The following is a 15053-nucleotide window of genomic DNA, read 5'->3' as shown; positions in this document are numbered from 1 at the left end:
GCTCTACTTCCTCAAAACCACCTGCCCCTCCACCTATCTTCATATCATTTGCAAACTTGGCAGCAATGCCATCAATTCCATCATCTGAATCATTGACTATAACTTAAAAGAATCGATCCCAACACAAGCCCCTGTGGAGCACCACTAGTCCCTGGCAGCAAGCCAGGAAAGGCTCCTTTTGCCTTCTACCAATCAGCCACTGCTTTTTCCATGCTAGAATCTTTCCTGGAATACCATGGGCTCTAGCTTTTCAAGCAGCTTCATGAGGCACCTTGTCAAAGACCTGAAAATCTAAGTACACAATATCAACTGATTCTACTTTGTATATCCTTGTTATTTCTTCAAAGAAATTTGTCAGACAAGATTTTCCCTTAAGGAAACCATGCTGACTATGGCCTATTTTATCATTTTCCTCCAAGTACCCTGAGACCTCATCCTTAAAACTGTAACCGGTGCATCTGGAGGAAGCCCATGCTTTCCACGGAGAGGACAAACAAACTCCTTGCAGAGGATTCTGGGATTGAACACCAACACCCCGTGTTGTAATAGCGTCACACTTCCGTGGTGCGAATGTTTAAAATGATAGTTGATTTTGAATTTCTTGATTCTGTGAAATCTTGAAATTCATAAATAATTGGGAAAATTAACTGAAGGAAGCAGTTGCCTTAATTAGATTCTGTAATGGCACAAATCAAAGATTATTTTGGGAAAGTTGGTCAGTGTATGATCAATGTGCTAGCTTAATCCAAGAATGACAACACCATCTTTAGTGTTGAATATTAGGACAGTCTTGTGTTGTGTAGTGGTATATGATTCCATTGGAAGTTTCTATCACAAGTGATATACTTTGTCGTGTGGATTCTGCTGTGGTTAATAGGTGATTTGTCTTTCATGCTACATCCATGCTAAACTGCAGCGTACTGCACTAGACCCATTTTTAGGATACCATGATCAGCTTATTCCTTTAGGGAATTAGAGCATTAGTTAGCTAAATTTAAAATATATTTAGTTTTCCTCCTACAAGCCTTTGGATGAATAATGTTGAGGAGGGAGAATCAACTGAAATTTTCAAAGCCCGTTTATTCAACGCTTAAGTTATGGTATGCAGTTTCTTTGTTCCGGCTGAAGTTTTGTAAAAATCCAAACATGGAGAGATTTTAAGTTTCAAAGTTCAAAATAAATGTTAGAATTAGAGTACATATATGTCACCATATACAGCCCTGAGATTCTTTTTCCTATGGGCATAGTCAGCAAGTCAGTAGGAGAGTAACTATAACAGGATCAGGGAAATGTTAACCAGAGTGCAGAAGACAACAAACTGCAAATGCAAAATATAAATAAATAGCAATAAATAATGACAACATGAAATAACACGATGAAGTGTCCTTAAAGTGTGATTATTAGTTGTGGGAACATCTGAATGGATGGGCAAGTAAGTGTAGTTATCCCTTGAGGGGTAGTAATTGATCTTTAACCCGGTGCTGCAAGTACTGAGGCTCTTGTACCTTCTCCATGATGGCAGCGGTGAGAAAAGAGCATGGCCTGGTTGGTGAGGATCTCTGATGATGGATGCTGCTTTTTCACAATGTTCTTTGAATTTCTGGCAATATTTTTTGAATTTGAATTGACTGTTTACTAGATAAACGTTGCCATCAGTCCTCACTGCTTCTTGGCCCTACCCGGTATTGAGCTCTGTCCCAGCAAGTAGTCTTGTGAGCCAGGTTTACCAGCAATTTTGAAGATGAAAAAGATGATTACAATCATTGAGCACTACAGCACAGAAACAAAAACAAGCTCCTTGGCCCATCTAGTCTGTGCTGGCCTGTGCTTATTTCCATCTATCTCCACTTAGTCCTATGTTATCCATATTCATTCATATACGTACCTCTTCAAACTTCCCTTAAATGCTCCAGTTGAAATTGCATCCACCACTTCTGTTGGGAGCTCATTCCACACTCATACTACCCCCCTCAGCTTTCCCTCAAATATCCCATCTCTCACTCGAGACTCATGACCTCTAGTTCTTGTTTCACCCAGCTCAGTGGACAAAGCCTGCAGATAGTCATCCTAACCATACACGTCTGTTTTTCATGCCTCTATAAAATCTCCACTTATTCTCCTGCACTTCACGAAATAACCTATTTCCTGTAACTCACATTCTCGTCCTGGCAACAGCATTGTAAGCTTTCTCTACACTCTTTCAATCTTAATCTTCCCCATAGGTATGTGACCTGAACTGCACACAATACTCCAAATTTGGCCTCACCAACTTCTTATACAATTTCAACATAACATCTCAACTCCTGTACTTTGTGTCTTGATTTATGAAGGCCAATGAGCCAAAAGTTTTCTTTATGATCCTATCTACTTGTGCTGCCACTTTCAAGAAATAGGGTCATGGAAAACTTCAGCACAGAAACAGGCCCTTCCCATGCCGAAGCATTTAACCTGCCCACTCCCATTGACCTGTACTGGGACAAAGCCCTCCATGCCCCTACTATCCATGTATCTATCCAAATTTCTCTTAATCATTGGAATCAAGCTTGTATGCAGCTCGTTCCACACTTTCATGACCCTCTGAGTAAAGAAGTTTTCCCTGCTGTTCCCTTTAAACTTTTCACCTTTCATCTTTAACCCATGACCTCTAGTTGTAGTCTCCCCCAACCTCAGTGGGAAAAGCTTGCTTGCATTTACCCTGTCTATACCCCTCATAATTTTACATACCTCTAAAATCTCCCCTCGTATGTGAACTTCCTTCCAGTTGCCACAGATTGTTTATGCTTTTTGAGATCTTGCTCTAGATGTGCTGACTAACAATGTCAATAACTCTGACCGTAAATATTCAAACAGAAATTAAAATGCTGGAGATTGTTTATAACTGGGAGATTCATACGCATCTCTGAGTTGCAGTTTTATGTCAAAACACCTTGCAGGTGTCATATTTTGAAGTTGTCGAATTCCTGTGCTGTGATCGCAGCTGTGGTTGTCAAATAGCCAACTAGGAGCTGTTGTAATTACGGTACTGTGTTAAGAAACTGAATTTGAGTTGAACTCAGATTGTTGTTGGAATGACCAGTTGAAATGCAGTCAAGTCAGAAAAGTTTGCTCATTGATCGGAGTTTCTTTTAACCATGTACAATTCACTTCTATTATCTGATTTTAAATTTAGTTTCTAGTGAGTGGGGGGGGGGGGGGTGTTGGGATGAACGGTAATTTTTGATGGACTAGATCGTAGTGTCTTTGGGGGCCTTACTATTGTTTGTGTGGTTGGGGGGTTGATGCTTTTGCTGCTGCCTGTGCATGGGTGGGGGTACTTTTGGGGTTCTGACTTTCTCCTGTCATTCATTCTTTGGGGTATTTCTTCTGTTTCGTGTATGTCTGTGAAGAGTAAGAATTTCCAGTTGTGTACTGTATATGTTCCCTGATATTAAATTGAACCATTTGAAAATGAATCTTCAATTAAAACATAGGCAAGCTGTAACAATTTTCTTTGGGGGATTTATAGCTTCTGTACTTGAATCCAAATATTGAAGAGTTGAATCATGTCTTTAGAAATGGTCATCATTGATTTGACATTTATCTTGCTGATCTGGCATTTCTAATATTGAAAAGCTAAAATCCAGTTACCTCACATAATAAGCAGAAAAACTATTCAGAATGAGCCTTTCATATCTGCATACTATGTAAATGATCTTAAAAATGTACTTGGAGCGTGAAAATGTGCAAAATGTCTATGTGGTTTTAATGCTTTGAAGGGAGCCTGCCGTTCCAACATAATTCTAATGTGACTGAAAGCTCACTTGTAGAATCCCAGCAATGTGACATGTGTTTGGCTTGCAGCCCAAGCGCAAACAGTAGAAGTGGATCCGCTCTGCTTGATTCTCTCAGAGTTGAATATCTGAGGTTGTGAACTCCAAGGAGTAATCATTTATATTCATGAATTATACAAAGACCTTGTGATAGGAACAATGGCACCATTATATAACCAAAGAGGAAATCAAGTTGGAACACACCACTTTTTTTTGCAACTTCAGTAAAACAGTTGCCTTTATTTATTTAGAAGTTTCCGCCAATCATCAGTCCATTTCACTCAAACCCAAAGGTTCATCGGGTGACCTATTCCCAGAGAACGCTCAACACCAGCTAAATATGACATAAATAATAGCACTGTATGTGGGGAATTTTGGAGTGGAGTCCTGATGAAGGGGCTCAGCCCAAAACAGCAACTCTTTATTCCCTTCCATAGATGCTGTCTGACCTGCTGAGTTCCTCCAGAATTTTGTGTGTTACTTTAGATCTTCAGCATTTGCAGAATCTCTTGTGTTTATGGTGTAGAATCTATTGTGGAAAACAGCAGAATCAATGCATTATGGTTAGCAGTTATCAGAATCAGGTTTAATATCACCGGCATATGTTGTGAAATCTGTTTTTATGTAGCAGCAGTACATTGCAATACAAAATAAAAAATATATATTGTATTAAATATATATATATACTATAACAGTATAGATTTTATTTTATATATAGTATATATATGTGCGCGCGCACGCGCACACACACACACACACACACACACACACACACACACACACACACACACACACACACACACACACACACACACACACACACACACACACACACACACACACACACACACACACACACACAGTCACTCACTCTTCATAGGTTCAATGTCCATTCAGAAATCTGATAGCAGAGGGGTAGAAGCTATTCCTGAGTTGTTGAGTGTGGGCCTTCTGGCTTCTGAACCTCTACTCTGATGGTAGCAGTGAGAAGAGGGCATGTTTTAGGTGATGGGGGTCCTTAATGATGGATGCCACCTATTTGAGGCAATGCTTCATGAAGATGGCCTGGATACTGGGGAGACTAGTGCCCATGATAGAGCTGGCTGAGTTTAAAACTTTCTGCAGCCTTCCTTGATCCTGTGCAGTGGCCCTTTCATGCCAGGGAGTGGTGCAGACAATTAAATGCTCTCCATGATACATTTGTAGAAATTTACGAGTGTTGTTGGTAACATACCAAATCTCCTCAACTCTGCTGTTGTATTGGTCACCTGATCAGGACTGTGAATTCAGATCTCTGACAGTAATTTAGATATGGCTGGATTTGGGAATATTTATCTTACAGGGGAAAGGGTATTCCTTAAAATGTACACCCTCAACCAAGAACTGTGCTATTGGTGGCTTTGGAACACTAGATGTAGCTACTTGATATGAGTCCACACCATTAAAACCATGTGGAACAAATTGGAAGAGAATCGACCAATGCTGTGGTATTAACAGTTGTCAGTAGGGAGATTAAACAATTCGCACTACTTGGATTTGAGCCAGCCAGAGAAGGAATTTTGCAGCTGCGTGCTTCTGCAAATGATTGAAAGCCTAAAAGTATAAACACAAGATTCTGCAGATGCTGGAATTCCAGAGCAATTCGAGACCCTTCATCAGGACTGGAATGGAAGGAGAAAAAAACCAGATGAAGAAGGTGCAGACAGAGGAAGGAGGGCGAGCAAGAAGGTGATAGATGAAGCTAGGTGGGTGGGGGAAGGAGCATGAAACAAGAAGCTGGGGGGCAAAAGGTGGAAACGGTAAAGGGCTGAAGAACGAGGAATCTGAGAGGAGAGGAGAGAAGAAGAGAGCCCCAAGAATTGCACCACCAGGTTCACGAACATTTGCTGCTCAACTCAAAGAGATAACTACACTTGACTTCATTTGGTCCATCATTGAAATGTTCCCGCAACCAATGGACTCCCTTTTAATGACTCTTTATCTCATGTTCTTGTTATTTATTGCTATTTGTTTATATTTGCATTTGCACAGTTTGTTGTTTTCTGCACTCTGGGTGATCTGTCATTAATCCTGTTATAGTTACTGTTCTGTAAATTTGTTGAGTATGCCCACAAGAAAAATAATCTCTGGGTTGTATATGGTGACATATATACACTTTAATAATAGAATTTTCTTTGAACTTTGCGTAGACCGTGGGAGAAAGGGAAAGAGGGGAGCCCCCATGGGAAGGTGATAGGCAGGCTAAAAGTATCCAGCCTGCTGTTCTTTCAATGACCTAGGAAGTTTCATTTACAAGGTAAATATAAAGTTAAATGGCGCACAGTTCTCAAAACAGAAGATTTAAGTCTTCTCTGTTGCCTTTTTAACTTGATGGTAGTGCAGGCATTACTTAAAGAAAAGTAATTAACAATGTTGTTTCATGTCATTATTGCAGTTGTTCAAATTACACCTAAAAATAAGATTAGATGTGCACAAGAGCACAATTCCCACAAATGTTGCTGGAAATTACCAACTATTTCTCTCCCGGGGTGCAAAGAAGCAAATTTCTTTGAATCACGGGTGAGGAGAGATCAGTGCAGCGTGCCAAAACAGATAGAAAGCATTGTTTTGAGAATGTGTGAATCAAAGATCTATTCTTTGTGTTTCCATCCGAACGGCATTCAGTGTGTATGCCATCGTCCATGTGTTGCTCAAAAGCATTATCTATTCCTAAATTTACTGTTGTCTCTTTTGCCAGTTCTAAAAAAAGTTTTCAGGATTAGCAGTTTACCCAGATTAAGCCTGAGTGAGGAAAATGATTTAATAACATGAATAATTTGAGAAAAGGTCTATTGATGTTTGTTCAAGTCATAATCAGAAGGGTTGTTAATTGATTTAGCTTGTCTAAGTATTTATTTAGCAAATTTTAGCTAATATTGAGTCAGTTTGTTTTAATTTTATATTCTAAATATTTGTCTGTTCGAATTGCCGTGAGTGCTAGGTTATTGCCCTGGAAAAGAGTTTCTTCAATATTAATGGTAAACCAGCTATATAATTGCTTTTCATCACTCGCGAATGGTAAATCGCATCACAGTTAGAAACTGAAAAAAAAGCAATTTTTGTAAATGGTTGAATACATTCTATATTTCAAGTAATTTAAAGGAAGAGAAAGATATTTATCCCTGAGCTGCTATTTGTATTTTACGCACTGCAGTATTTAAAAAAAAAAGACTGCTTGGTTTATATCTACCAAGGGCTTATTGTGCTTCGATGGATTGAACTTACTGATTTTAGTTCCATTAAAGTGTTGACTCCATTTTCAATTCAAGTCAATTTCAAGTTTAAATGTTTAAGCTAGATAGCCTCCAACCTGATGGTGTGAACATCAAATTCTCAAACTTCTGGTAATTGCCTCCCTCCACTCCCCTCCCTTCCTCTTCTTCATCATTCACCACTCCCCATTCCTGTTTCCCTCTCTAACCTTACCTCCTTATCGGCCCATCACCTCCCCCTGGTGCTCCTCCCCTTCCCTTTCTTCCATGGTTTTCTGTTCTCTCCTATCACATTCCCGCTTTTCCAGTCCTTTATCTCTTTCACTAAGCAACTTCCCAGCTCTTTATTTCACCCCAATCCTTCTCCCAGTTTCACCTATCATCTGCCACTTGTACATCTTCCTCTTGTTCCTCCCACCACCACCTTTTTACTCTGACTTCTCCCCTTCTTTTCCAGTCCTGAAGAAGCATCTCGACCTGAAACATCAATTGTTTATTCCTTTCCATAGATGCTGCCTGACTGGCTGAGTTCCTCCAGCATTTTGTGTATTGCTTTGGATTTCCAGTATCTGCAGACTTTCTTGTGCAAGTTTAATTGTCATTCAACCATAATGAATACCCAAGAATACTTTTAAACAAGGCGTTTTATTCTGGGGCTGAGGTGCAAAACACGGTGCTAACGGTCACACACAACACAAAGAACACATATAAGATAAGTGTAACACATACAAGATAATCAGCACATATTGATATTGATAAGATCACTGATTCATGGGCATATTTATCTTTGATCTGCTAACTGGGGAGGCACAGTAGCAATGTGGTTAGCATAACACTTTACGGTATCCGTAGCCAGGTACAATTCCCACTGCTACTTGTAAGGAGTTTCAACCTTCTCCCTGTGTCCACTTGGGTTTCCTCCACGTGCTCCGGTTTCCTCCTACGTTCCAAAGACATACCAGTTGGTAGGTTATTTGGTCATTGTAAATTGTCCTGTGATTAGGCTAGGAGTAAATGGAGGCACTTATGGTGGCGCAGCTCGAAGGGCTTATTCTGCATGGTATCTCAATAACTAATGTATTAATTCGTTGTTTGATTATGGAGGATTGGTGTACTATTACCACCTGTAGTGAGACACAGTGAAAAGCTTGTCTTGCCCAATATTTATACAGATCAAATCATTACATTACACAGTGCATTGAGCTAGAATTGGGTAAGTTGATTACAATGCAGAATAAAGTGTAAAAGCTCTTGAAAAGTGCTGTGCAGGTAAATGGTTAAATGCATGGTCATAATGAGGAAGATTGGGAGGCCAGGAGTCCATTTTATCATGCAAGGGGTACTTTCAAAAGTCACATCACAGTGGAGTAGAAGCTGTCCTTGAGCCTGGTGATACATGATTTCAGACTTCTGTATCTTCTGCTTGATGGGAGAGGGAGCAGAGGGACTATTCGTGGTGGGTGGGCTCTTTGGCTTGATGGTTGAGGGGTAATAACTGTTCCTGAACTTTGTGTTTGAGTCCTGAGGCTCTTTTACCTTCTTCCTGATGATGGATGTTGCTCTCCTGCGACAACACTTCATGTAGATGTGCGGAGTGGTGGGAAGGGCTTTACCCGTGATCACTTCACCCCCTGAGGTTGAGCTCACCTCTACTTTAAATGTCATGGTGAAGAATGTAGCACATGCACTTGCTTGAAATGGCTTTGGATAAGTTTGACAATTTAATTTGCAGTTTTATAGAATGTAGAACAGTACAGTACAGGAATTGGTCTTACCAAATTAAACTAAATCTCTCTGCCTGCACAATATCGCAATAACACAAGAAAATCTGCAGATGGTGGAAATCCAAAGCAACACACACAAAATGCTGGAAGAACGCAGCAGATCAGGTAGCATCAACGGAAAAGAGCAAACAGTCGACGTTTCGGGCTGAGACCCTTCATTGGGACTGGAAACGAAGGGAAGGAGTCAGAGTAAGAAGGTGGGAGGGAAGGGAAGAAGAAGTACAAAATACTGGTTGATAGGTGAATCTGGGAGAGGGGGAGGGGTGAAGTCAAGAGCTGGGAAATAGATTGCTGAAAGAGATAAAGGGCTGGAGAAGAGGGAGTCTGATAGGAGAGGACAGAAGACCATGGAAGAAGGGGAAGAGGAGAGGACACCAGAGGCAGGTGTGGAGATGAAGTGAGAGAGAGAGAAACAGGATGGGGAATGGTGAAGGGGGGGTAGGTGACATTACCAGAAATTCAAGAAATCGATACCTGCGTGATATCCCTGCAATGCTTGTGTGTTCATGTGCCTGTCTGTACACATCATAAATGCGACAATTGTATTAGCTTCCGTTACCAATCCTGACAGTGTGTTCCAGGCACTGACCACTCTGTGTATATATTTTTAAAAACTTAGCCCAACATTTCCTTTAAATTTTGTTTCCATGTACTCACGACACTTTTCCTGAATATCTGTATGCTTCACAAATGTACTTTTTTTAAAATAAAATCTGAACAGACAGTTGTGTGGATTTTAAGTAATTCCTTCCTTGGAGGAACTGGAGTTCATTGACTGTTTATTATTCTCATACTGAGATACAATGAAAAGCTTTTCCTGCTTACTGTTTATACAGATCAGATCATTGCACTGTAAATCAATGTTGAACAAAGTAACAGTGCAGTCCTGATGAAAGGTCTCGGCCTAAAATATCGACTGCTTATTCCCATCCATAGATGCTGCCTGACCTGCTGAGTTCCTCCAGCACACTGTGTGTGTTACTTTAGATTTCCAGCAGCTGCAGTATCTCTTATGTCTGAGAGTGATCTTAGGGTAGGTTAAAAAGCCAGCACAACCACATGAGCCAAAGGGCCTGTATTCTGCTGTTCTGTTCTATGTGAGGCAAGGAGATGGAGAGGTTTAAGGAGGGAATTTGAGCTTAGTGACAAGGCAGCTGCTGATAGTGCTGTGAGAAATGTTAGAGACCCAGACTGGAGGAGTGCAGGATTTGAGGAGATGGTACAACTGAAATGGGGGACTGGGATGGCAAAGGTGGAGTCAGGGAGCAATTTTAAAACTTGTGAGAGTTTAAAAATTGAGGCATCGTTCTTGGGGAAACAACTTCAAGGCATGCTTTCTCCAATTGGTGAAAATGAATGGTAAATATACTTCATTTTAAGTACTTAAGAACTTTTTAAAAGCTATTATTAATGCTTTTTGAGAGGGTGACTTTAGATGCATATCATATTTTTACTGAGTTAAGTATTGTATGTAATTAGTTTTGCAACAATAAGTGTATGGGACATTGGAAAAAATGTTGAATTTCCCCATGGGGATGAATAAAGTATCTATCTATCTACCATATTTACATGAAGGCCATGAAATGGAATGATAATGAACCCATCTTTGCTATTTAACAATGTAAAAAGATGATATCCATTAACAGATATGGAAAGTTCAGCAAGTTATCATTTGGAGAGGCAGTTGTCACCATCATCATTATGTTTCATATGCTGTCAGTGATCATAGTCTTTGACCATGATTGATCTTAGCAGATTTTTCTGCAGAAGTGGTTTGCCATTGCCTTCTTCTGGGCAGTGTCTTTATGTGACTGGTAACCTCAGTCATTATCAATACTTTTCAGAGATTGTCTGCCTGGTGTCAGTGAACACATAACCAAGACTTATGATATGCATCAGCTGCTCATACAACCATCCACCACTTGCTCCCATGACCCTGACTGGGAAGTGAACCAGATGCTACAGCTTGCCCAAGGGCGGCCTGCAGGCTAGCGGAGAGAAGGAGTGCCTTAAACCTCCTTTGGTAGAGATGTATCTCCACCCCACCACCCATGGTGAAGTAGTGATGATGCTAATTCTGCTCTGTCTGTCTTTTATTTAACGATGCCACATGGAAGATATCTTTCCGGCCCACTAGCCAGGCTGTCCAGCAATCCACCTATTTAAACTACCCTAATCACAGGACCGGCACCCTTGCACACTCTCCATCCGTGCTGGGTGAAGAGCTGGTGATCTCTTAAAAGAAAACTCACCCAGCAGAAGGCAATGGCAAATCACTGATGTAACTTGCCTCGTACACGATTTCCCAATACGACAGAGCGGCGTGGAAGGAAATTGCCCGCTAACCAGAAAATTCCAGATGTAACATACCTTTCTGATCACAGGACAATTTATAATGACTAATTAACTTACTAATCTGTAGGTTTTTGGATGATGGGAGGAATCCGGAGCACCTGGAGTGTACCCATGCATTCATGGATAGGACATACAAACTCGGTACAGGTGTCATTGAAATTGAGCTCTGAACTCCAGCACCTCGAGTTGTAAAAGGGTGGCAGGGTAGAGATGCATCCCTACCAAAGGAAGTGTAAGGTACTCCTTTCCTCTGCAGGTCACCCTTGGGCAAGGTGTACTACCTACTTGGCCCCTAATCAGGGTCATGTGAAGCCATGGGAGCAGGTGGTGGATGGTCGTATGAGCAGCTGGTGCAGATCACAAGCCCTGGCTATGCCACTACTGATGCCAGGCAGACGATCTCTGAAGAGTATTGTTAATGGCTGGGGTCATCCATCTTGTAAAGACACTGCCCAGAAGAAGGCAATGGCAAACCTCTTCTGTTGAAAAATTTGCCAAGAACAAAAAGAAAGACCATGATTGCCCACGCTATACGACATGGCACATAATGAACAAGAGATTCCTGTATAATTTTCACTCTTTGTAAAATCCAAACTGAACTAGCTGTATGGACTCTTTATAATGCTAAATATAAAACTCAAATTATGCCACTTGCCTTAGCTTTTCAAATAGGCAATCATTGAAGTGGTGCGTTGAAAACAGAATCAAGGCTGAACAGCCTCATTATTTCTAAAAGTGTTCAAATGCATTTAAGTAAATCAGAGTAAGAATTTATTAAGCTCCTATTTCTGGGCTCCCTTTAGGCAATATGAATTTATTTTCCTTTTGTTGTTATTTTCTTTTTTATTTTGTAGGAATGTGAGTTCAGATGGGAGTGATGCTCGTCGAAGGCTTCGCGAATGCGAGGGTTTGGTTGACGCACTTCTGCACGCACTGCAGTCAGCAGTGGGTAAGAAGGACATGGACCGGAAGGTAATGCACAGTTACAGTTGCATATTTATAAGAAAAAACCTCTGCTTCACAGACTACATATTATTCAATATTAAGCTGCTGCTGCTGTTTATGAAATACACTCATTCACCACTGCATTAGGTGGACCCAGTGTGGTTTTCTGCTACTGTTTATGAAATACACTCATTCACCACTGCATTAGGTGGACCCAGTGTGGTTTTCTGCTACTGCAGTCCATCTGCTTTAAGGTTTGACATGTTGTGAATTCAGAGATGCTCTTCTGCACACTACTGTTGTAACGTGTGGTTATTTGAGTTACTTGGTCTTCCTGTCAGCTTGAACCTGTCTGGCCATTCTCCTGTAATTTCGCTCATTAACAAGGCATTTTCTCCCACAGAGCTGGCACTCACTGGATGTTTTGCTTTTTTCCCACCATTCGCTGTAAACTCTAGAGACTGTTGTGTGTGAAAATCCCAAAAGATCAGCAATTCCTGAGGTGCTTAAGTTACCCAGTCTGGTCTTTCTGGGTCCTTGGTCTCCGTGGAACGTAGGCCATTGATGACCTCCCATCTGCTTTATATAAAGTTGATGCTATGGTTGGAGTTTATCAATATTCCTGTAATACATTGTATCATATCCATTGGTCTCTTCAGCTTCACCAGAGCCTTGTTGGCCAGCCTTACCCATTTCCACCTTTCACAATGGCGATGTTGTGTTGGGCTTTGTGAGTAACAATCATTCTACGGTCAAAGTCATTTCGATTACATATCTTCTCCATTATGATGTTTGCTCTGAGCAGCAACTGGAGCAACTGAACCTCTTGACCATGTCTGCATGCTTTTGTACACGGAGTTGCTGCCACATGATTGGCTAATTAGATATTCTCATTAATGAGCAGGTGTACCTTATAAAGTGGCCATTGAGTGTATAAATTCATAGTATATGTAATTCGACGGGCTTCCTCCTTGTGCTTCCAATTCCTTCCGTGTCACAAACGCATGTAGGTTGATCAGTTATTTGGCCACTATCAATTACATAGTGAGTGGTAGGCTTACATCTATAAGAACTGGTGTATAGACGTTATAGCTGTGGCATCCCACTGTTCACTGATGATTGAGTTCATAATTGTGAAATGCAGACAGTTTTATATGCTGAGGAAGTTCGCTGCAATCATGTTAGTAGCTGCATATATATCTCTCTCTACTAATGCTGGTGAGGGACAGACTGAGCTCTACAGTGCCAGTGACTTTCAAACCAAACACCACGATGGTATCTTCATTTACACAGGCCATTTTAACCATGCGAATCTAAAGACAGTCCCTTGAACCCACATTGGACTCTTAGATCACTTGTATGTCATGTTAATTCCAGCAAAAACAAACCAGTGATCAGGTGGGTCAAACTAGTTCTAGAGGTGGTGAAAACTTGGCCTGAAGGTTCAGGGAGGCTGCTCTCTATGGCAACCATGCTAACATCAAGTAATATGTGGATTCTGTGGCCAACTAAATAGAGAAGAGTACAGAGGATGTTACTATCATGAAATAAATCCAGACACTGTCAAATCAGAAACCATGGCTTACTGCAGAGGTCCATGGCAAGCTGAGGGATTGTGATGCTGCTCTTAGATCTCAGGGAAACGAGAGCTGTGCTTTCTCACTCCATCAGGAAGGCGAATTGGGTGCATTCTCAGAGAATTTACTGCCACTTCTGCAATTCCAGAGACATGAGATGCATGTGGGAGGAAGTTCAGAGGATTATAGACTACAAGTTTCTACTGCATGTCAGTGACTAGGATGCTTCACTCCCTGAAAAGCTGAATGTCTTCTACGGACGGTTTGATGCACAGGGCAAAGTGCTGGTGAGGAAGGCACCCCTCCCCCAAGGGGAGCAGGTACTCTGTCTGGCTGAAGCTAAGGCGTGGAAGACCCTGCCCAGAGTCAACCCACGTAAAGCTGCAGGTCCCGATAATATACTAGGGCGGGTTCTGAAAGACCATGCAGCCCAGCTGATGGATATGTTCAACATCTCTCTGGAATAATCTATTGTCCCCTTGGTTTTCAATTTGGCAGCCATCAGTCCAGTGTGACAGGGACCTGCCTAAATGACTATTGTCCAGTGGCATTAACATCAACCATAATGAAATGCTTTGACTGGCTGGTCATGAAGCACATAAAAGCTTTTCTCCTGCTACATTGGACCCTTTCCAGTTCATTTATCGCTCAAATTGATTCACTGATGATGCAATAGCATCTGCCCTCCACTCTGTCCTGTCCCACCTGGAAAGTGGGTTCTTGTATGCCAGACTGCTGTTTTATAGACTTCAGTTCAGCATTCAACACTATCCTACCCCAGGAACTGCTGGGGAAACTGTCCTTGCTGGGTCTCAACACTTCCCTCTGCAACTAGATATGGACTTCTTAACAGTAAGGCCATAGTCAGTCCATGTGGGCAGCAATGTCTCTCGTCCCATTACGCTGAGCACTGGCATCGAGCTTGCAGATGACAACAGTGGTTGTTCTTATCAAGAACGATGATGAGACGGAGTATAGAGAGGAGGTGGAGTGGCTGTTAGACTGGTGTGAGAAGAATAACGTAAGCCTGAACATGAGGAAGACAAAGGAAATCATTGTGGACCTCAGGAAGCTGCAGATGAACTATCCCCCTCTGCAAATATGTGGCTTCTGCGTAGAGAGAGTTAAGTGCACCAAGTTCCTGAGATAACCTCACCTGATCCCTTTATATCACTTTCCTGAACAAGAAGGCAAAGCAGCACTCCACGTCCGAAAGAGATTGATGCAAACAAGGCTGCCCCCCCCCCCATCTTAACTGCATTTTACAGGACCACCATTGACAGGTTCTTGGCAAGCTGCATCTCTATCCATGAGAGTGGTTGAGCATTGGAC

General features: G+C 41.5%; 1 protein-coding gene across 14 annotated transcripts in view; it reads left to right on the top strand.

Annotated features, from left to right (window-relative positions):
* arvcfb (ARVCF delta catenin family member b) overlaps positions 1 to 15053 on the top strand; it is a 538706-nt gene that overhangs the window by 414697 nt on the left and 108956 nt on the right. For all 14 annotated transcript variants that reach the window (XR_012099693.1, XM_073051890.1, XM_073051882.1 and 11 more), the window contains one exon: positions 12054 to 12171. Coding sequence is in view for 13 of the 14 variants with exons in the window: in XM_073051890.1 (XP_072907991.1) it covers positions 12054 to 12171 (118 nt within the window). In the remaining variant the exon portion in view is untranslated. The remainder of the gene's footprint in view (positions 1 to 12053; positions 12172 to 15053) is intronic.

The sequence above is a fragment of the Hemitrygon akajei genome, chromosome 7, assembly GCF_048418815.1.
Source record: "Hemitrygon akajei chromosome 7, sHemAka1.3, whole genome shotgun sequence".
NCBI lineage: Eukaryota > Metazoa > Chordata > Chondrichthyes > Myliobatiformes > Dasyatidae > Hemitrygon > Hemitrygon akajei.
This window is presented reverse-complemented; position numbering and strand designations above follow the sequence as displayed.